Source organism: Saccostrea echinata, unplaced genomic scaffold (assembly GCF_033153115.1).
Source record: "Saccostrea echinata isolate AGI-Se365-2 ecotype Australia unplaced genomic scaffold, CSIRO_AGI_Sech_v1 ptg000001l, whole genome shotgun sequence".
Taxonomy (NCBI): Eukaryota; Metazoa; Mollusca; class Bivalvia; order Ostreida; family Ostreidae; genus Saccostrea; species Saccostrea echinata.
The window spans coordinates 45,231,085-45,255,082 of NW_026889750.1; the positions used below are offsets into that span (position 1 = coordinate 45,231,085).

Consider the following 23,998-nt stretch of genomic DNA (forward strand, 5'->3'; position numbering starts at 1 on the left):
AAATGAAATGTATTTCAGCAGTGACACTATTTGCACAGATTCAGTATTATAGTTCTTCATTAGGCAGATTAGTGTTTTTTAGGACCGTCCTTGATTAATGACCAGGCCCCTGTATAGACATGTTTGTCAGTGAGCTTACTGTGTTAGCTTGGGTGTGTGAATGTCAACAGAAACAAACCATTCACAAGATTAAATCCATTAATTTCTGTAAAATCTCATTTTGTTGTTTATATCCCAGATTAAGATGCTTTTTAATACTGTATACAGTGAAATTTACCATATGTGCTTTATGTATGTACTTATTTAGCTTGAGTAAAAGCTGTACTGAAGGGTTTAATGATGTACTGAAGCTATCTCAAGTAACTTGTTCAGAGAGAAAACTATGGTTTGATAGTATAGACTGAAATATTTAACAGTTTGTGTATAAATCATTCATAAAGAAAAAGAAAGTCTGACCATGATAGCAGTTTTCATATCAAGCTGGCCACACATGACAGTGCAGTCCCCACTAATCCTTTGTAAGAGCAGTGTATAGTGATAGAACTAAATATCCTTGGTCTTTTTGTAAATGTACATTAGAATAATCTGATAGAGACAGTAGATCATCACTATAGCTGTTGAGGAGTACTTCCTCTCTCTCTCTGCTCAATTGCTGTTAACATTTGACTGACAAGAGGACAAAAAATAAAGACTGGTGACAGATTTAATGTACTGGTCACTTAGTAAGGTGTGAGAGTGACTGACAGTTGGAACACAGAGAGGAAATAAACAATCTTTTATATTGTTTTTCTCATAATGGGTTATGTATTTACATAACATGTTATAATGTCTATTCTTATGAAGTGTTCCTGTGTCTGGGAGAAATGGGGAGGGGTTAATTGATGTTAATACTATCCAGATTCCCTAGTCACTGACTGAAGTGACAAAATTAAGTGTTAGGATTATTGAATGGCATGGATAAAAGTTTGATAACAAATACTTACTGAAATGTATGCTGGTCATTTTAAATTTGGATTCATTTTGCATCATTAGTATCAAAATCAATTTTTTTTTAACTTCTTCTTAAAAAAAAAAGTCAGATAAATTCATTTATTATTATAGAATTAATACTTCATTAATTTTGTAAATAAATAATATGTTTTTGGGAAAATTCATTTATGCTCTACAATGAACAGTATAAATCTTTGTTCTGAGTATTAATTTTAATGCAAAAATTAATATTTAAAAATAAAATTAAAAAAAAAAAATACAAATTGTGAAAAACCATTAAAAAAAGAATAAGAAGACAAATGAGGAAGACATTTAATTCTCTGTCAGTGCTGTAAAATTTGGAAGGAAGTTTGAAATCATTGGCACCATCAATTAAGACATCATAAATTTACACTGAAGGTGTTTAAATTTGATGTTTCTGAACATTTTCTATTGTATTTAGGTACTTAATGTGCCATAAAAGTGATATCTTACTCTAATCCTATAAATCCAATGTAACAATTAAGATTTTTAAATCTGATATTTCAATATGTTCTATGACAACTTATCAAAGTCATCTAGAGCCCTGTAGCAGTGTGGAGATTCTGATAAGTGGAGTAACTCCTATAAAAAAAACCTGTTCTGTCCAAACCTATTGTGATGATGAAATGACAATTGAGTTTTTACTATCACTGACCTTGTAGCAGCAGATGGCCATTGGTCAGTTGTAGTATTTAGCCTTGGAGGTCTCTCAGAGAACTTCATTTTAAGTCCAACGTCGGGTAGTAAGGGTGTGGGTTGTTTTTTTCTCTGGGGGTAACTGACACTTGAAGTGTTAAAACAGTAGGAGAACTTTACATAGGACATAGAAGGAACACTTGTAGAAGTGTAGATACACTGGAGGTGTGATTGAGCATTGAAACTTAATTAAGTAGAACTAAATTTAGAGACTTCAAAAGTGTGGAAGATGATTGGTCATGAAATGGATCCTTTATTTTTTCTTGAATTGAAATTTAATGGTATGTATGGATTTTGATTTTATAAATTATTTGAAAAATGTATGTATATCTTCTTGTTTTAAGAAAGGTCGGGAAACAAATTAGAAAAAAATGTGTCAACTAAATTTGTCTTCCCAATGACTGTTTTCAAAATAAGTGAACAGTTTAAAATAGGATTGTAAGTTGAAATATCATAGAAGAAAGTAATGAAATAACTAGCATGACTAAAATTAAAATATTATAAAAGAAAAAAATCTTATATTTATAAATAAATTCACCCTTGATTTGCAGGAATTCCAAAAAAAAAAACCCCTTAATTATCTTGTTTATCAGACATTGTTTTGACATTTTGTTGTCCATATACACTGTATAAAAAGATGTTACTCGGGTTGATCCTGTTTGTACATGGTCAATATTATTTCTGCCCACTAGTGGCTTCCCTTTGAAGTCAGAGTTATGGGCCCTGGGACACTCTCAGAACAAGTCCAACAGGAGGGATGGGTACTGTATATTTATGTTTTGGGTTGGTTTTTCTTATGTCTGTGGTAATATTTATGTAAGGTACAGGCTGATTACAGAACTATCAATGGGAATCATTCTGGTTATATAACATGTGTAAGATGATAGAAATCATTCAACATAGGAGATCATTCAGTAAATGTAGGAGCACATGTTTGGAAGTCGATAGATTGTCAGAGTACACTAGAAACAGTAATAAAATGCAGATATTATTTTCTTGTGACAATGAGGATTTTGACTGGAGTCTTTACCATGGTAAGCTGGATTGATGTGTTTTAGGTCAGAGCTACTTCCATGTTTTAGCTTACCGGTAATCAAGTTAATAAGAACTTGATTAGTTGTTCTTTTGTGTGTGTGTGTGTGAGTGTTTGAAATATTTTTTTTCTTTATTTTCAGGGTGTTTTGTGGATTCTCCTACCCTCGTGGACTCTCCCACACTGGAGATGAGGTAATTTATTTTTAAAACATCTCTTTCCAGGCCCTGAAAATTCAGATACATAGAGTTGTTAATATTCAAAGACATACAATCAGTTTCTATATAAAGGACAAAATTATTTGGTTTGTTTGACTAACTGATATTTAGTATTGCTAGAAATTGAACTTAACTTAAAATAATTCCAAAAAAAAAAAAATTGATAAGAAAATAAGAAGAAGATAGTACTGACAACTCTATGTAGTACATTATCTAAATCATTGAAGTCTGTATACTGTGGTTACACTGTGGGGGTTGTTATCTCTCTCAGACTGCTCCAGTTAGCAGGTCTATCTTCTGATAGAGACTGTCTATTGTCAGGTGTTAAAAATTACCATTACTGGGTATTGTTTGTCAGGTGTTAAAAATTTACTATCCTACAAAACTGTATAAAGAAATAGAAAAGAACCAAACTTTTAGATATTTTAACTTTATACCAAGCAGATGCATTATATCCTAGATACTTTCTACAGTTATAAGATCAGGGAGAAGGTTCTATAAATCTATGGCTGATCTTTGGGAGCTTAGGTTGATTATGGTCAGATAATTACACAGTACTCTGTGTAGGTCTAGACAGTTTCTGTAAACACATACCAATCTATTGTCATGTCCTACTATCAGTGTAGGACAAGAGGAAATGGGGCAAGTTCCTATGCGATGATGGAGTATTATATTTCTTGAATAAATTTGGGCATTAGTAATTTAAGGGGAATGTTTGAGAGGAGACTTGGGTAATATAAAAGTTTTGCAACATCATAACAATTTGAAAGTAATGTTGCAACTTTCTTGAAAAAAAAAGATGAATACTCAGATGTCCATTTCAAACAATAATTATAATTTGAAGTCAGTGTGGCAACTTTCTGAAATAAATAAAAAGATATCAGTTTTAAATATGAGTGAAATGATTGGGGGGGAAAAATGAAAAAAAAAATCAAAATTTCAAAACAATGTTCATTCTCGGGGAGTTTTCCTTCTAAACAGATAAGTCTTGTCAAACAGTGTATTATGTATTGATTTTAGTGTCCAAGCAGTGGTTTACACCACATAAAGTTTGCACTATAAGACCATAAATTGTTTTTTCTGTCTTAAGTATCATAGCCATGAGGCCCATTAATTGGTAGATTTTCATTTGTTAAAATCAAGCCTCAAGACTAAGAACAATTGACCAATACCCTGTCCACTACTTATGGACATGTTCTAAATCTGATCCTAAAATCCATCAAAATTGATAGGTGATGCAATTATTAATTGATTTGAACATTGTTCTGTTTTGTTCAACATTATTTTAGAGATTTACAACAGGGGCAGTCTATGTAGAGTTCATTTATCAAAAGAGAAAATGTCCTCCAAACAAAAGAAGGAAATGGAGGAATTAATTACTAGACATGTAGGGTATAAATCAATATTGGAGACTGAAAATAGATTGATCAAACCTTGTGACATTGGCAAGGTAAAAAATAGTAATCATAGACTTTACTAAAATCTGCTAGCTTGGAAAAAAAAATCATTAAATTTTGATATTAGAGCTAAAAAAGAAAATTTTTAACTTCATTGATTTTGAACTAAGATTGGGTCTGATTTTTATTAGTCATAGACTGATGCATAAAAATTATATCAAGTCAGAGAGAAAAAATTCATTTGATTCTTGTGATTATGACATAATATTGATGTCAGAGATATATATGCAAATAACATGAGCATGATGAAACTGGAGATTACATCACTGCAGTGCTAACATGATGTGACTGTTATTGGGTGTGTGGTAATTCCCTGCCCCCCATACTTCACACCTTACTGTAGGTATTAGTATGTACATGTAAGGTAATGGGGCCATTAGCCAGGACAAGGTGGTCTGACAGAGCTTGATGTGATGTTAATTGATTGCACTAGTGACTAGTAGAACTTAAAAGTGCACATGTTTGAATATGTAATAAGCTTGTCTTTGATGGAGAGGATCAAAGTATTGTGTACAAGTACACATGCCTAAAAAAAAATTTAAAAATGGAACACCTGCAGAACTTGTATATTTAAGTGGCATCATTCCCCTGACAACTTTAGAACTTTGACTTTCTGAATTTGTCTTTTATATTAATTGTCCAAAAATGTAATTTAAAATCCATTAGTTTAACATTTATAATTTATTGCTTCTAAATGTGGTCTCTGTTATTTTTTTTATATATATATATATAAATATTCTTTGAAGTCCTGGCATTTTTAGGAGCATCCTGACTTGTTACAGTGTTATTTTGAAGGTTTCAAAAATATACATTTCCTTTAAACTTAACACATTAACCCAGATGACCCAATGTTTATTGCCATAGGAAAATATTTATGCAAACTGTGACATACTGCAAGATGACCACATGCTAAAAACAGAGTTTGGGTCAATACATAGTCTCCAGGAACTTAAATACTGATATCAAAAACTGGCAACTTTTTCCATTTGACTGGATAACATATCTTGGCCTTTGTTTGTTTTTCACTTTTTCAAGCTATCTTTTCCACAATTTTCAAAGAAATAATTTGAGATATCAAGATTTTTCACATGTATGATTAATTCAAAATATGAAAGAAGGTTGAAAGATTTTGAATTAAAATTAAAATTTTAAGAAAATAAAGTTCTACATTTTGTTTAAGAATTGAATTAGTAGTGAACTTAGAATTACATAAGTCATTTATCTCGCATTAATTGTGTCGGAAGCTAGTCTGTTGTTTTCCTCAAGACTTGTAAGCACTCATTATTAAATTATCTTGGTGTTAGACAGGGTGAAGTTCCTTGTCCTTGTCTGTTTTGTTGTCTGCTTAGTAGAATCAACAATTTCTAGTCTGCAGGAATTACTGTACAACAATGGTAACAATAGCCAGCTAAAATCCAGACCACAAGGAATAGAATTAACACATAGGTCTTCCCAGGGAAATTATTTCTTGTGCATTGTGAAGACCTTGTAAATAGTTTTCCACTTGATTTAATAATGATGTCACTACCTAAGCTGGAAACAAATTACCTATCTTAATTGTATTTAGAATTATATGCAGGGGGTGGTTATAGCTCATGCCTCATTTGATTCACTAGTTTGAAATGTCATGAAATTTATTGATTTCCAAATTTTCTCTTTAACAACTATACTGCTGCAAAGTGTACATTTCACTTGGTGTAAAAAAAAATAAAATCAATCAGTAGCAACTAAAATTAATGTAATTTATATAAAAAATATACACCTATTAAAAAGAATTAGACAAATTGTTAACTAGTTTTAATAGGTAAAGTAAATACAGACAACAAATTTTGATAGAAATTACTCAGACAGCCAGTTGCTCAAATTGATAAGCAGGTAGATTTTATGATATGTAAATCTTATTCCGTAAAGGTGTGAAAAGTGTGGAGGTCCCCTCAAAAACCACATATTAGGGGGCAGTTTAGTCTTAAAAGATCAAAACAAAAAAAATTGTTTGCATTTCTACTCAGTTTATACAAAGTCTGTGTTTTCCCTGGCCTATCTGATTACAGGTGTATAATCTTATTGTGTTGCTTAATCAGATTGGTTCTGGGGGTGTTAACTGAATGCCCAGGTTTTAAATTATCCTGGGCCCCTGTTTAAAGGAGAGAGTGAAAGGAGATGATAGGTTTAGCCCCCAGACATACTCCCCAGAATAAAGGCACAGTGGGGTTGTACAAGCTGTGACCTAGTTATGTAAAGGTTGGTAACTCTGGAATAATCAAGGGAGAGAACAAAAAAAGAAAGTAATTCAATAAAACAGATAACACAATACAATAGGGATTGCTTTCTATTAAAAGTTATCCTCTCCCCTTTTCACCTTTCTACTTTGTGTTTCATTCCTACAAACAGTTTTGTTTTTTCTCCTCTACATGTATATACGAGGGGTTATCAAAAAGTTCGTGGACTAGCGTCATTAAATTAAAACCGCTTAAGATACATCAATGAATTTTTAAACATTAAATAAGCATCTTCATTTCTATCCGTAAAATAAACCATAAATCATAAGTTTTATTTTTTAAATAAATTTTTAATGTTTTTGTAAGCAATGGTATGTCAAGGCGGCGCAACCTCGAACATGACGTATTTTCTACCTAAGTGTAACTGAGAAAAACTCTTCTAATATGAGCATTTGTCATCCGAAATTCGCATTAATTCACTCATGTGATATGACATAATTTTTCCGTAAAAGTTGTAATTTTTACCTGATTCAATATATTCTATGAAATTTTATCGTAAAGTTTATAGGGAATGTCCAAACAATATAGGGGTTAAAAATGACGTCGAAAGGGGGTAGGGTGTCATTTTACAACATTCTATAAATTTTCAGCCCCTGGAAAACCTGACATAGACCTAGAAAATGTTTAAACAGGCTAAAGAGAAATAAAATACATCCAGAGTATTTGTGTTTAAATACCAAGACAGATTCAGCAAGAAAAGAGACACACGGTTAATGTCGATTTGTAGTCAGGGTGTCCAAAGTCAGACACGTCGAAAAGTGACGTTGATCATTGGTTGACATTGAACACCGGCAAGAAAATTATGCAGGCAAATCAAGCGAGGATCTTTTCCTAAGTATAGATTTAATATTTACAATATTAATGCATTGAAATCATGTGTTCATAACATTGTAAAGTCATATAAACAAGACGGGTTTAGGTCTTTACTTTACTCAAGAGAATCTCATCATGAAAACTGTATTGAGGCAGAGGGAGCGGGCATGGAGAAATAATGACGTTGTCGGACGTCATAAAAATAAACGGCGACAGCGCCGGGTGATCGTATAATGCTCTTTTTATTTAATGATAATTTGGCAAATTATCAACATATCAAGCTGAAATTTTCAACACTTCTTAAACTTTTGTTGTTTTATGTTCCCTACAAATTTTGTAATCATCAACTACATAGTATTAATTTTATCGCATCAGTCCACGAACTTTTTGATAACCCCTCGTATTTAACAACTAGACAACTTTACTAAATATGTTTGAATCAAGCAGCATCCCATTACACTCTGAACCACCAGTGACATCTTATGATGCCGATAAGTCATTGTTCTGTTGTTGTACCATATGCCTCTGTGCAGCTGTGTAGATAATGAATGCAACCCATAAATGTTTGTTAAAGAGATTTCACCTGGCATTACAGAGGTCTATCTAAGTCAGACCAAGTAGAGGAATGGGGTTATTGATTGTTGGGGACCGCAGGTGCTCTGTGATAATTGTCAGGTATTACACACTGCAGCAGTGACTTTAGATTCATTCACAGATAAATCATTTCATTCTGTTGGGTTTTAGGGGGAAAAGGGAAAATTCACAAGACAAAGATTTTAAAGACAAGAACGTATGACAAGGCAAAGTTTGAACAGTCACACAGTAGAATTCAAGATATTAGAAGAAATTAACCGAGGCAAGTTTTACCGGATTCCCTCATTGATTCTTTCAGTTACTGATCAGAAACCCTCACAGAATATAACATTTCATTTACTGACCAAAATTCCTCCTCTATATAAAACTTTAACCGGCTTTAACTGACCCTTAATTATTCTGTCATTAAATTACTTACATATAGTTAATTCAGTTTCTCATCACAATTTTTACGTAATATTAACTTTGATTCAACATGTTTTCAAAAGAGAAAAAAAAGATCACAGAATTTATTGCCACCAGATAGTTTTATCTATAAATAAAAAATGAGAGGGACATTTGGTGAGACTTGTTTAATATCTTATGTGATAATTAGTCTTTCACACATCAGTTATCATTGTATATAGGTGACCATGTGCCCTGATCATTGTAAAAACAATAATTAACCCAGGGTTTGTCTAACCATCAAAGGCTATTAACTATCTGGTAAGGTAGACAACTTTTACCTATCACTAGAATCACATCAGGGTACATACTGGGAAATTGGCCTCTAAACAGCACAAGGAAATAAGGAGGTGTTGTAAACACACCAGAGTTAGCAGCTTGGGTCCAGTTTCCTGATTATACATGGTTCTTCAAAGTAACCAATAAATTCAGGAAATTTGTAAATAACAAAAAGAAAAAAGCACACAAACACAGAAAACACAAACTTTTACATAATTATATTTTAAAAGCTTTTTAGTCATTTAAAAACAAAGTAAATCTTTTTGATAAAATTTGAAAGAAGGAAAATCTTTTAAATTTTCATGCATTTTTAGTCATATATAAAGAAATAAATGGTAAAAACTTTCTAACTTTTCTTTACTTAAAATTATGGTGAAAGAAATTAGGTCAGTTATGAATTACAACCACTTTCTGTACCCAAATTTATGATCCTTATAAAAAGAAACGTGTCTTTGTAATATACCCTGGAGTAAAGAGAAGTCTTTGATGTTTGATTAACAACAGAAATAGGTGGAATTTTACACCTATGATAAGATCTATCTTTACCATCACTAATCTCTCAATTGCTCTAGAAATTAATTTAACAGATATATGCAAACAGGTGATGGTGATGCTAATAAAATCAGGATTGTTTTGTTTTTTGCTTTTGTTTTTGCTTTTTTTTTTTTTTTTTTTGGATTTTTTATAAAGAACAATTTGTTCAATTATCAAGTATACTGAAAAGAAAATGATGAAAACAAGAAACATCATATATTATTTAATTTATTTAAAAACTTTAAGTTGATTCTCCCTTCATAAAGGCAGAGACATATATACCATATATAGTGTTTTAAGTTGATATCTCTCTTAGTTAAAAGAGGTTGGATAAAACAATATGTGTGTGGTGCACCATGTGTACACAAGGGCAGTAACCCCATCTGGCCTTCCCTTTGATGTTGTAGACCCTGTACAGAGGGGAGTTAATTACAGGTAGCTCCACTGTGATGTTGTAGGGAGACTGTACAGGTGTGTTAATTACAGGTAGCTTCACTTTGTGTACCACTAATTAACATCTCTAGCTACTTTATGGGCTCCTTGTTAATTGCCTGTACACAGATTCTGATTGGTGGACAGGTAGGGAGGGATACCTGCTCTATTGTTTTTACCTGTGGGAGGAATTCATTCTTACCTGTTACCCCAATCTGTGTACACCTGTGTCACCATCCTAAGGTATGGTACAGTTACTGTGACTTATGGCCATCTGACAATAAACAGTTATTTAGCTACAGACAAGATTTTTGGAAGATTTATAAAACTTTTATGCTACTTGACTTATGGTAGTTTTAATGTTAAATTTTAAGTAAATTCTGTAAAAAGAGAATCCTAATTAAGATTTAGTTTTGTTTAATGTTGATGCATTGAATTCAGTGCTATTTTTTTCATTCTTTCTCTTACAGTTTGAACCGATTTGCCAAAACAGTCAAGCCTGAGATCCCAGTAGAAGCTTTTACAAGGTAAGTTCTTAGTTCTCATTAAACAAGCCCAAGGTAGCTAATCACCTTAATACTAGAAGAAAAAAAAAAACTGCTGTGTGTCTGTAAATTACTGCTTTCCAGGGGCTATCAACTGTTGTATGCAAACAGTAATGAGTTTGGTGTTGTATCACATACAGATTGTATGGCACTTAAGAAGAAGGGGAAAAGCACTTAAAAGAAAAAGATACCAAAGATGTTCAGTTTATGGGATGGTGGGAATGGGTCCACGAATGTAATTGTTTTGCTTTAGAATTACAATAACAGAAAATTTGAGCCCCTTTTTATTTTTTCATGCATTTTACAAGCCAATGACATGATACCCCATCCACAAAATCTGTTATATTTCTTGCATGTTGGCATATATCTAGACAATTTTCATTGACAACTCTTTCTTCCCTATCAACTTGATCAAAGTGAGAGGCAAGAAGCTAAAACAGAAAGTATTAAGTACTTAATTTTATTTAGTGGTTTAAGTGATGAGGTTATTTTGCATGTATTTGATAATGATATGTAAATCTGAATTGAATGAAATTACCTTCTCTATTTAAAAAAATAACAAATAAGTGGATGTTAAGATTGTAATTTACACCAGCATGTTAGTGAACAAATATTGAATGAGTAGAAAACCTGAGTCACTCAGATACCTACTGGGACTTGAGGGATGGGACCAAAACCATTAAAATAAATGCAATCATTAAAATCAATTTTATAACTCCTGGACACCCTGGGTATGGGTATGCGTCAGTTGTCATCAGTGAAAAAAAACCAGGAGTTTTTCACAATTATAGAACAGGGTTCGACACTAGGCATTAGTCCAGTCAGACTAGTGCCAGTTTACTTTTAGTCCACAGGCATTTCTATTAGTTCACCAGAAAAGAAAAATCAATGTTTTGTAATGATTAGATCAAAACTTTTAATACAATTTACTTTTTAGCTCTACTAGTCAGAGACCAGAAGAGCTTATGCATTGGTAAGGTGTCTGTTGTCAGTCTTTCTGTCCATCTGTAAACAATTTTACAAAACACTTCTCCTACAGTTTTGGTCTAATTTCAATAAGACTTGGTATACATGTAGACTATATTAAGATATATAATTCTATGTATCTGTTTTTGATTTTGACAAGCAGTGTTGCCATGGTTATTCAAATAGAATTTCTGTGAAATTCTTTTAAAATGCAGCTCCTCCTACAGTTTTGGTCCATTTTCAGTAAGACTGTACACAAACAGACTTTACTAAAATACATAATCCTGCTTATCAGTTTTTGATATTTGACAAATGGTGTTACCATGGTTACTAAAAATGGAAATTTCTTTTGACATTCTTCAAAATGCTCCACCTATATTTTTGGTCTATTTTTAATAATTAGGTTTGCAGGTGCACAAGTAGACTATACTAAGACACATAATCTTTTTATCAGTTTTTGATTTCTACAAATGATGTTGCCATGTTTACTAAAAAATAGAAATTTCATCGAATTTCTCTCAGAACACTACTCCTATTAAAGTTTAATTTAGTCAAACTTCAATAAGACTTGGTACACAAGTATGCTGTACTAATATACATAATTGAATTTATCGGTTTCTGATTTCAACAAAGTATGTTGCTATGATTACTAAAAATAGAAATTTGGTTGAAATATTTTCAAAATGCTACTTCTACAGTTTTGGTCTGATTAGACTTTTTACACTTTACTAAGATACATCTTCATCATAAGTACACATCATAAAGCAACAGTCTGGTCAGAGACCTCTGCTTATACTTTTCATTGAATTGAACAAAGAATTTATGTCAAGTTTTTGATTAAGTACTCATTATTGAGAACTCAATCCATAGGCAGGGCTTTCAAAAAAGGTAGACAGGAGGCATTTTTCACTGTTTCAATGTTGGAATTCGCTACTTTATATTTCATAATTAACAAAATAAACCAATGGAAATAATTCTTAAAAAGATTCTTCAAACAGATAAATTCACTTTTACACCTCAAAATTATTGAAAGCCCTGAATAGGGTTTAACATTAATTGAAACCACAAATACCTACATGCGATAAGAGCATATTTTTGCCCCCATCAAAGTCAAATTTTGAAAATCTCCAGAAATTTACACAATTGCATATTTGTATGAAAAATCTTCATTGACAAAAATTATTATTGTATGGAAGTAAATTATCCGCAATTCTTGTTTATGTGACATCACAAACTACATGTATTTGGATTTTTCATTACTTTAAAGAAAGAGGACAAAATGGATGAAATTTGGTCAATTTTTAGCAAAAAATTTACTTAGCACAAACTTGCTTCAGAACAATATTCACATATTTCATGGATATTATAATTCTACATTGTATCAAAAGATCGAGCTGGGGCAGACTTGCACTCCATGACTTTTAATCAAAATTTGATGTAAAATACACTTTTCCCTCTCAAAATCATTGAATTTATGAATTTATGTCATCTTTTTGACGTCATATCTATCATATGGCATCATGGCTAATGAAAACAAGCATTCTGAGAGTATTGCATTAGCAATACTAGTCCCCTACCGGCAAGTGTAATCTGGTTCCCGTTAAGAATTGAAAATGCCATAATTCCGTTAAAAATCAATGAAGCGGGACGAAATGCAAACTTGATCTATAACTAATCAAGGTAAAGTCACATACCAAAAATCAGCTCAATATCTGAAAGCGTTTAGAAGAAAATTGCGGAAAACCCTTAAAAATTTAAAAGGCCGTAATTCCGTCAAAAATCAGTGAAGTGGAACGAAATGCAAACTTGATCTGTAACTCATCAAGATACACTTACGTACCAAAAGTCAGCTAGCGTTAAGGAAAAAAGTGTGGAAAACCAAGTGGGACAGACAGACGGACGGACGGACAGACTCAGAGGAAACCTATAGTCCCCTCCGGTTTCACCGGTAGGGGACTAATACGTAATGCTTTCAAGTTTGCCAATTCCCCCCCCCCCCCCCCCCCCCCCCCCCCCGGTTTAGAACATAATTATAGATTTCTACATCAAAGTTTAATTTTGGGAGCAGATATTGGTCATTACAAAATATAGACTCTGTCAGGTCACCTGAGTCACTCAGGTGACCTATTGCTATCTGTTTTCGTCCGTCGTCGTGCGGGTATGCGTTGTGTGTAAACTTTTTCACATTTTCGACGTCTTCTCAAGAACTACTGGGCCAATTTCAACCAAACTTGCCACAAAGTATCCTTGGGTAATGGTGATTCAAGTTTGTTCAAATGAAGGGCCAAGCCTTTTTCCAAGGGGAGATAATTAAAAATTAGTGAAAAATTAATGGCATCTTTTAAAAAATCATCTTCTCAAGAACCACTGGGCCAAGAAAGATGAAACTTATGTGGAAAAAGATAGTGTAGATTCTCAGATAGTGTAGATTCAAGTTTGTTCAAATCATGACCCCCGGGGGTAGGATGGGGCCACAATGGACGATCAAAGTTTAACATAGGAATACATAGGAAAAATCTTTAAAAATATTCTTCTCCAGAACCACTGGGCCAAGAAAGATGAAACTTGTGTGCAAACATCCTCAGGTAGTGTAGATTCAAATTTGTTCAAATCATGACCCCCTGGGGAAGGGCGGGGCCATAATGAATGATCAAAATTTACATGGGAATACATTGGGAAAAAACTTCTCCTCCAGAACCACTGGGCCAAGAAAGATGAAACTTATGTTGAAACATCTTCAGGTAGTGTAGATTCAAGTTTGTTTAAATCGTGATCCCCGGGGGTAGGGTGGGGCCACAATGGACAATGAAAATTTTACATTGGAATCAAAGGAAAAATCTTTAAAAAATTCTTTTCTCAAAAACAGCAAAGCCATGATTGGTTATATTTACATGGAAGCATCCTCAGATATAGTATAGATTCAAGTTTGTTCAAATCATGACTCTGGGGATAGAGTGGGGCCACAATGGACGATCAAAGATTTACACATGAATACATATGAAAAATCTTTAACAATCTTCTTCTCAAGAATAGCAAAGCCATGATTTGTCTTATTTATATGGAAGCATCTTTGGGTAATATTAATTCATATCTGTTCAAATCTTGACCCCCTGGGGTAGGGAGGTGGCACAACAGGTGATCAAAGTTTTAGTTAGGAATATATAGGAAAGATCATTTAAAAATCTTCTCAAAAACAACAAAACCATGATGAGTCATTTTAATATAAGTTGGTTGTAACGCATCATTTGATTGGATAAAAAATTAATATATATTGTATAACCTGGGTTTGTTTTTGCAGCTTTCAATTTATACTCTATGGATCCTCTATGGATTGTTTTATACTCAGGTGACCGTTAAGGCCCTTGGGCCTCTTGTTGAAGTCTTGCGATCAGTAAGTACGATCGCACTCTCGATTGAGTTCCTTCTTTTCAAAACATTTAACAACTGTCAAATATGAAATGTTCAACATCACTCTTTTATATGTCATGCTAAATCATGATCACTTAACTAATTCACTTCATTATAATGAGCTGTACAAGCACTGAATTGACTCAGAGATGCACAACTACCAGCCAAAAAGCTAGAAAGCTAAACCCCACAAAAGAACAAAAATAACTACAGTTTTAGAGAAATCAAATTTCCTATTATCTAGCCTTAGATACCAACATCATTATTAGCATGAATGAAATTACAAGTGATCTGTAATGTTGTAATATATGAGGGATTATACTGTTTGTATGATTACAGTGTGTACTTACCCTTTACCAGATTTATAAAATTGAAGCCCCCTGGGTCTGGCATTTAGGCCCCAGTGATGAGGATGGGGTTAAGTTAGTCATGAATGTATATTGAAAATAAATTATGAAAATCTTATTTACTCATGGACACCTGGCAGGCAAAGTGTTTGATGATTATTAAGTTAGCCCTCTACCAAATTTATGAATAATTCATGACCCCTAGTCCAAGGTTCAGTCCCCAGGGTGGAGCTAAGTTTGTCACATATTGAAAGCAAATAAAATTTTTGAAAATTTTCTTCATTACTCATCATGCTCATGGAAGTGTATCAGGCAAATTGTTTGCATGATTGCAATGTGTTAACTTACCCTTTACCAACATTATAAAATTGATGCCTCCTAGGTCCAGCATTCAGGCACCAAGATGGGGCTACATCAGTCATATACTTGAAAATACATGATACCTTTGAAATTCTCCTTCTTATAGACATCTGACAAAGTGTTTGATGATTATAATTAACACTTAGTCCTCTACCAAATTTGTAATGATTTTTATTAGGAGGTTGCCTTCTACCAAAATTATGAAATTCTTGTTCCCTAGTACCAGGGATCATGCCCCAGGGAAGGGCTAACTAGGTCATATATTATAGGATTATTGAACTTATATTGGTGAAAATTGGCACAGTTGGCTGTACAAATGCACGAGCTTGCGAGTGCATTTCAGGGGTTGAAATATACGGTAGCCCGACGCCCGGGGCTAGTCATTTTAAGACTCAGGGTAGCTAATTTAAATGTAATGATAGTGCGTCGGACTAGCAGAATGGAAAAAAAATTCTTGTCAGTTTACTTAGCTTTTCTATGTAGAGTGATTTCTTTTGAATAACTACACAGTAGTTAAATTTGTTTCTGTCGATCACCACAGCGCAGTGATTCATTTTGAAAATGGTTATCAAGGGTCCAAAGGACCCCTTTTACTGACAACAATGAGTCCCATGCCAAAACCAATGCGTCCAAATCCAAGAGTACTCAATGGTACCGTATGATATTAGATACTACAGAGGAAATTCTGGTGAAATAGAAAAAGGTTTTGTCCGAAAGTGCAGTTGTGGTGTTTAGGACTGTCACTGTTCCAAAAATTTTTGGGTCGGGTCGGTTTTGTAAATTTTCGGTTCGGTTTCGGGTTTTTTCGGGTCGGTTATTTACATCTATTTTAAACCTTAATTTCATGAATTTAACTTGAAAAATCTTTATTTGTTACATGAAATATAAAATACAAAAAACAAGTCTTAACCATGCGAACGTCTAGACATCGGTGACTTGGCCTACTATTGGCCATGGAACCTGACCATTCCTGCTCGTTTTGATAATTATCTAATACTTCCGTGACAAGTGTTTGTCATGGAATGAAGTAGATTTCAGTTGTGATGTTTATTTATCACTCTTATCGTCATCATTCCTTTGATTTCGACGCCATTTTTTGTATTGAACAGACTCTAATATATAAACCAGACCCGAACCGAAATCCGGAAAAATGGAACGGAACCGAACCGAACAACTTAGACCGCGGTTCTCGGTTATTTCGGGTACTCATGACAGCCTTAGTGGTGTTCAAATCCGATGTCAACTTCCTGTTTATCTGTGCATCTGTCTGTACCAAATTTTCGTCAGTTTTCTCGCAACTACTCATGGCAGATGCTTGATATTTTAGCACACTCTTTCTCAAACCCAGTATAAATGTATAATATTCAATTTCAGAGTCCCAACACCAGAGTTATTGAAATCCACCGGTCCCACCGGCAAAACCGTTAAATATTTTAAATGTCCAGTAATTTTCTTCAAGTAATCAGTCCGAGCGACCGGTAATTTTTTTTTCCGACCTTTCCAGAATTTTAACCTCAACCTCTACTGATATCAAGGTCTGATAGAGATCAAACTTTGAATTATGTTTGCCTCTGACTAGTAGGTTAACCATTTTTTCACTATCAATACAGACATTCTGAACTAAAGTTGAGCCTTTTTTATATTGCCACATGGGGAAGGGGGATATCTGTTTCTAAAATATTTCTTGTTATCACATCAGTCAAGGCCAGTTCTAGTTTGGCCCAGAGTGATTATAACCTGAGAAACTTCTGATACTCAAGTGACTGGGCCTCTTGTTTGTTGAGTGAAACTGGTTATGAAAAGCAAACTTGCATAAGAGATATACAAATCAATCCAACATAAATTATATCTTTGGATGTTATGCATATATTGGTTGCAGCATCTAACTTCAGTTTACACTGCAGTGCCCTAGGAGAAAGTTTATAATTTTTCTTTCCACAGCTGTAGCCTAAAAATGTATAATATGACCAAAAATAGAGATTTTGGTCCGAGGGAAGGATAACATATTTGAAATGGATTATAAGAATCTTAATTATTCTATCAGTTGTTAAAATTACAAAGCTCTGGTTTTATTTTATCGAATTTAATAGATCCTCAGATATGCAACAGGCATGGGGATTTCATGAAAGCATTTTTCCAGATTTCCATACCCTTCAAACTTTGGTTGGTATATGCTTTGCTTAATAGGCACGAACACAATCTAGGCATCAGAAGAAAAAGAAAGCTCCCTAGTAGGTGACAAAAGAAAAGGAAGAAAGAAAGGTGGGGAAAAATCCACCCTCAGAGGAAAAAAAGAAAAATCTGTCTTTTGCACATACTTTTTGGTGGCTTAAACACTGCATTGTGACCTTTTGGACACTGTAGGACCACATCTGTTGCTCATTTTGTAACACATCAAACAACAGTGTTTTCATGTTGAGTATTTATTGATATAGTAGTTTATAAATTTTAAATGATTTTTTTGGGGGGGGGGGGGGGGCATACCCACACCCCTACAACCTACCATACATCCGGCCTAGGAAAGGATGTTAAGCTCATTCCAGCTATCCACAAGAAATTAGTTCATATGGTGTTCCACTTTCATTTGTTAACCCATTTACCAGTTTTTAAAATTAGGTGTTATCTTAGGAAATGAAGTAAATTGGAATAGGGTCTGTGCTGTTTTGACAAACAATTGCATCTAATATTTCTAACTGGATGAATATTATCCCAAGTGATGGATGCAGGAATCTTGAAAGGGGGGGGGGCAACCAGTTTGGGGTCGGGGTAGGGGCCCACAGCCACACCAAAAAACTTATATATTAAGTCTTATGTATATTTTGGACACAAAAGGGGAGGGGGCGGCCCCCCCCTCTAAATTCACCATTGATCCCCCTCCCCTAGAAAAAAAATGTTATAAAATGACATTTAGAGAGTAACATTATGAAATTGGCTGTTTTCAAATGACATTTAATTAAAACCAACTTTGATATAGAATATTTTCAAGTTTACCAAAATAGTTGAGAGTTGCATTAACATGATTAAGAACAACCAAACATTGCAAAAGAGAAGTAATGTACACATACTTCAAAAGAAAGAAAGTTGTTTTACACAAAAAATATTGCAATAATCCAAGGACTATTGATTGATAAAACTTTTTACACAGTCTTAAGTTAATATCCATAAAACATGAAAACAAAACATATTTTAAAATTAGTAAAACAATGTATTCTATGTTTATTCTGTAAAACATGGATTTATAGTTGCTAATTTTACAGTAAATGTCATTAAATGATTTGTTGAAATGCTAAAGAATTCCCAATTTGTGATATTTCCACACTATTTTTCCCAATTGAATCAGTATTAGTACCATTCCTAATTGAGAGCAAAAAGAGCTGAATAACATTTTTATGCTCCCACCATGAATGGCTGGGGTATATAATGTTACCCCTTTCCATCCGTTCATCATTCTGTCAAAGTCATTCGTCTAAGTTAGTTTTCTGGACTTCATCATGATAACTACAGATCAAGTTTGAGTTTCACATTCATTGACCCATTTTCATAAATATTATTACCCATGAAAAAAATGCAGGACATTCATGTAGAACTGACACATCTAGTTTCAGAGTAATTTAGTATAATATGACATTAATGAAGTCATGTGAGGGGTTGATTAAAAGTGAAAGGGATACATACTTTAAAGGGAAGAGTACTAAGTGGAATGAATAGGGTACTAGTATCTTATTATATAAATTCCAATTTTCCAGTGGTGGATGTAATAGACTTGAGAATGAAAGATATCAGATAAACCATTAATCTTTACTTTCATACACATGTATCTTGATGGCTGTAAATACCAAGGATTAAATATGAATTTGGGCCTTTGTGGTGTAATATCTTGGCTTTGAACTCTTTTTGCTGGTTACTAATAATTCTTCTTGTTCTCAGACCATTAAAAATTAATCCATGGGCATTTCAGATGGAAAAACTGGCATAAAATTCAAAATGTGCTTTTATAAAGGTCCTAGTTCTATGAAGGTAGAAATAATACAAAAGTTAAAGCTCTATGATTCTTACAAATCAGAAAAAAATGTGACAAGGACTAAAAGTGTGTCATACACATTGGTATTATAAGAATAATGGGGTATTATGAATTTATTAGTTTGTTGTCCAAGCCTATGATAGGAAATTTATCTGGTACAAGCTGTGTTCATTCTTTTGTGTTTCATGATTCTTTTTTTCCTTAGTAGATCATATGGAGAATGGTATAAAATTTAAGGGGATGTATTTTCTGCTCATTCTTGTCTATCTTTTGCTTCAAAATATTGAACAGCAATGCTGTAACTCTAAGGGAAAACCAGCTTTACACGTAGGTTTTGCTGAGGGACATATAATTTTTGCTTGTCAGAGCACTTACCAAAGTTCATTAAGAACTTCACTTCATCATTGTAGCAAAAAAATTATCTTATAATAATCTTGTTGAAGTTAATCTATTGTGAAGTTCTGATCACTAATAGCTGTGTGTTAATCCATCTAATGGCCCTGGGAACTATTCTGATGTGTAATTATGATTTTTACTAATCTGTCCAGTTGTGATAGGTGTTAATGAGAACACTTTGGGGAACAGAGAAGTGTAATAGAGAGTTCTAAATGACTCCTGAGTACCTTACCTGTTAGGGTGTTTGTATAGTGACCACAAATTATTCCCACCTGAGCATTGTTACCTGGACAGGTGAAGATGGTGAGAAAAGTCTCCCAATTAGCCACTTACAAATCAATTAGGATGCATCTCTAATACTTCTAATTGATAGGAAGTGTTGAGATCTATGTGATATATAGTTCAGCACTTTGGGTGTTGGGACATTGTGATCTCTTACACTGCTATATAGACCTGACAAACTAAGAACTTCACTCTCGCATACATTGACTTGGGTTTCCTGTGTTAGGATGGCACTGGACTTAAGTGATGAGTGTTTTTGGTCAGAATTGGAGTCTCAGGGATTATTTTTGACTGATTGCAGGAAGAAGACCATATCCTTCAGAAGAATACAGTCCATGCCTGTAAGTAGACAATGAATCCATCATTATGTAGGACTGACTGCAATTCCAGTGGATAATACTGTAAAGCAGACGTTTATATTTGCCTAAAATCATGGGCAATTTATGATAAAATTAAATATACTTCCCTTATAGTAAACTATGGAAAGAAGAGATTTAGTACATTAGAATTCTATAATACAATTAAAGTAAAAGTTTGCATGAAATTTTACTGGTAAATTTTTTACAAATTTGCTACCATTCCTGCAGTATGACCCAATTCGCCACATGGAGAGATGAATTTAAATCACCCAAGCGTGCCATTTGTTGTCCAAGAGGCAATTAACAAAAATTTTGTAAAAATGTACAATAATTTTCTAATTTTAAAAATGTTTCATAGCTTCCCATGATGCGACTCAGTCCAGTAGATTTCGTCGACAAGGAGAACGAATGTACCGTGTCCCCACCCACAACATCAGCCTCCCCTGTGCTGAGCCCCAACACAGATGTGTCCCCACCCATTCCCTCCTCTCGATCCCCACAGATGTCTACCCTCAGCAAACCCAAGTTTTACATGGACGAGAACAGTTCCCAGGACAGCGGAGTGTGCCTGACAGACAGGGTAAGAAGGCAGAAAATCAGCCTAAAAAACATTTGGATCCTTCAAAACAGAGAGGATGCTTAATTTCTTAAACCAGGAAAGCAAGAATTAGATTTGAAGCAAAATCCTTGGAATGATTAAAGTGAAAATAAATTTGACTGATAATTAAATTCAAGTTTATTTGTAATTTTCATACACACTATCAATATTAAAGGCGTCTGTCACACATTATATATCATTTTTGCTTTGTAGGAGGATGATTCACATGACGAGTTCCTCTTTGTGGCCCCCAAAGGTGTACCCCGACGTAACAAGGTGACGAAGATCATCAGTGAGGACACCTGCTCCCCGCACAAGTACTCCCCTGTAAAGAGCAGTCCAGAACCCTCCAGACGTAGAGCCTCAGCCACAGGACTGGTAAGTAGAGGAATTCATAAAGAAGCACCCTCTGTAGCCCAAGTCTGTCACTAATAAAGGGCCACAACTGATGCATAAAGGCACATTTCTTACAAATGTTATCTCTTATCTATTCTTTGAAAAACATTAGGCACTACTCAATCTTTTAAAAGTTAATGGCAATTAGAAAGAAGTCATGTGTTTTCTACATAATCCTCATTTTTCTTTTTTCTACATTGTTGCAGGATTTCACAAGTATCTCCCTGACCCCACAAGAAGAGTCCATCAGTCCACTGAAGACAAACATCTTCCTGAATGATGAGGAGGAGGAGAGGAAGGAAGTGGATGACGGCTTCCTGGATAGCTTCATGGACCAGGAAGTGGCAGAGGTAATGGTCTATATCCCAAAGGGATTAAATATATCACATTCTGTCAAAGCCCTTACAAGATACAGATTGCTGAGTGGTTAACTTATGCCATATTTCAGTTTTTCAAATTTTAATGTTTCTTTGTACTACTTTTACAGTAAATCACTCTTATAGTGAAGGGACTTGCAATGCAAACTTATTTGATTCATTAAAAATGGCATTTGTTGTGTTTATAATACATTTTAAAGCTACAATGAATGAAAGTCACTTTACTATAAGCATGAATTCATTTTAAATGCGTTTGCTCTAACTGTGTTTTACTGTGTATGTTAATAAAGAGCAGTATTTCATCCATATAGGAATGGAATGTAAATTGGGTTTATTTTTGACGTGGAAAGTGAAACATGCACTCCCCCTTTATCAATACTGTTTATAGAAGTATACTGTTTATATTTTGAGTACAATTATTGATTGAATTTGTAGATTAATGACAATGTTCCCAGCAGCCTGTGTCAACTATTTAGTGCACCAGTCCTGAACTCAACAGCCCTTTCTACAGATGACACTGACAATGAAACTCCCATTGTAAGTAATTAAATATCAGAGATCTGACCCACATTGAGATACACTTAATTAACAATTCATAACTTTAATCATCTAAAAACAATTGTAATGTAAGAATTAGTGTATAATTGCTGGCAAGAGTCATATTTTATTAGACTCTTTTTGTTGCATTTTTTCTCTGGTATGTTTTAAAAATATAAATTATGGTTGAGATTGAAGACTGTTAAATATACTTGGTAGATTCGGCGTACTCAGAGGCGATTACTTCAGCGATCTCAGTCAACTCTAGACTTCAAATGTAGACGATTATCATCCAAGCGTGACCGAGATGAGAACACACCCATCCAGAGTAAGAGAAGGCGACCCGTGTCCACAGAAGTGACCAGTCCTGTGAAGGTAAATAATCCACAGTTAATGATCCTCATTCTAATACTGACCAGAATAAATCAGAACCTGAGAGGGAGATTTTGTAAATAATATTTGTATGAACTTTTAAATGATACATGACATACAGAATATGTGCATTAGTCCACTGTGCAGCACTTTACCAAAATTCTTACTTATAAATAAGAACACACTGGCATGAAATTGATAATTACTCCTTGATTGGACACTTTTTTAAAAGATATACTTTAATTTTTTTTATAATTTGCAGAGCTTGAAACCAAAGCTCCACAGATGTCACTCCGAGTCTGAGGCCATGATTAAATCTGCTCTCAACAGAATCGCTGACGAGCCAGATCTGATTGGAGACTGTTCTAAGGTTGGTGTTTCTAATTGTTGTTTAAACAGTTCTACATTTTTTAGAGTTAACAGTAAATTGATTAATTAGTCCAAATTAATGTAGAAAATATTTTTTTGATTTATTAAATCAACTGCTACATCAAGATTTATTCATTGGCTATCTAAAATGTCTTCAAGGACATTCATTTATTCAAATATTATGATTCAGGTTAATTTTTTGGACAAAAATTTTGCTAGTGTAATAACTAATCTTGCTTTTAAACAAAAATTGACTAAAATGGATTCAATTTTGTTTCCAGGCCTACTGTCTGCCTACATTCCCAGGAAAACACTCTGACCTGAAGGCGATTTCATCAGAAACTGTAAGTCATTGACCCTGGTAGCCAGAATTTACTCTGACAAGTTAAAAAACGCTAGATATTCTATTGAAGTCCTCTACATAATTTATATACAGTACAGTTGCAAATTGGCTCTAAGTTTAAATGATGAATTTTAACTATAATTCTGTAGAAAGCTGCAAAATAAAGTGTAAACCAGTCATCCATGGATTATCTCTGAATAAACTTTCCTAGCAGAAACTGTTTAAAAAACAAAGAAATGTATAAGGTTTTATTTTGTGTTGTAGTTGTCGCAGGTTATTCTCGGGGAGTATGATCATGTGATTGAGCAGGCTATTGTCATCGATTGCCGTTATCCATACGAGTACGAGGGTGGACACATCAGGGTATGTTTCACAAATCTTAATTTATCATTATCTGACATCTGTTACAACAAAATGAAATAATTAATGGTGATTTTGTTCACATTTTTCCGTACTCACAGATTGTTAACATTGAATATTAAGCACACATTGAAATAAAGCTAAAGTAATATTAAATTGAGAAGGCATTTCA

The 23,998-nt window shown here is 33.8% G+C and overlaps 1 protein-coding gene across 1 annotated transcript in view; it reads left to right on the forward strand.

The window, feature by feature from the left end:
• LOC133192581 (M-phase inducer phosphatase-like) overlaps nt 1-23,998 on the forward strand; it is a 30,163-nt gene that overhangs the window by 3,160 nt on the left and 3,005 nt on the right. Inside the window, exons 4-14 of the mRNA XM_061328576.1 lie at nt 2,883-2,934; nt 10,261-10,317; nt 20,417-20,456; nt 20,833-21,054; nt 21,286-21,450; nt 21,675-21,818; nt 22,281-22,382; nt 22,602-22,757; nt 23,017-23,124; nt 23,405-23,467; nt 23,731-23,829. Coding sequence (XP_061184560.1) covers nt 2,883-2,934; nt 10,261-10,317; nt 20,417-20,456; nt 20,833-21,054; nt 21,286-21,450; nt 21,675-21,818; nt 22,281-22,382; nt 22,602-22,757; nt 23,017-23,124; nt 23,405-23,467; nt 23,731-23,829 — 1,208 coding nt within the window. The remainder of the gene's footprint in view (nt 1-2,882; nt 2,935-10,260; nt 10,318-20,416; nt 20,457-20,832; nt 21,055-21,285; nt 21,451-21,674; nt 21,819-22,280; nt 22,383-22,601; nt 22,758-23,016; nt 23,125-23,404; nt 23,468-23,730; nt 23,830-23,998) is intronic.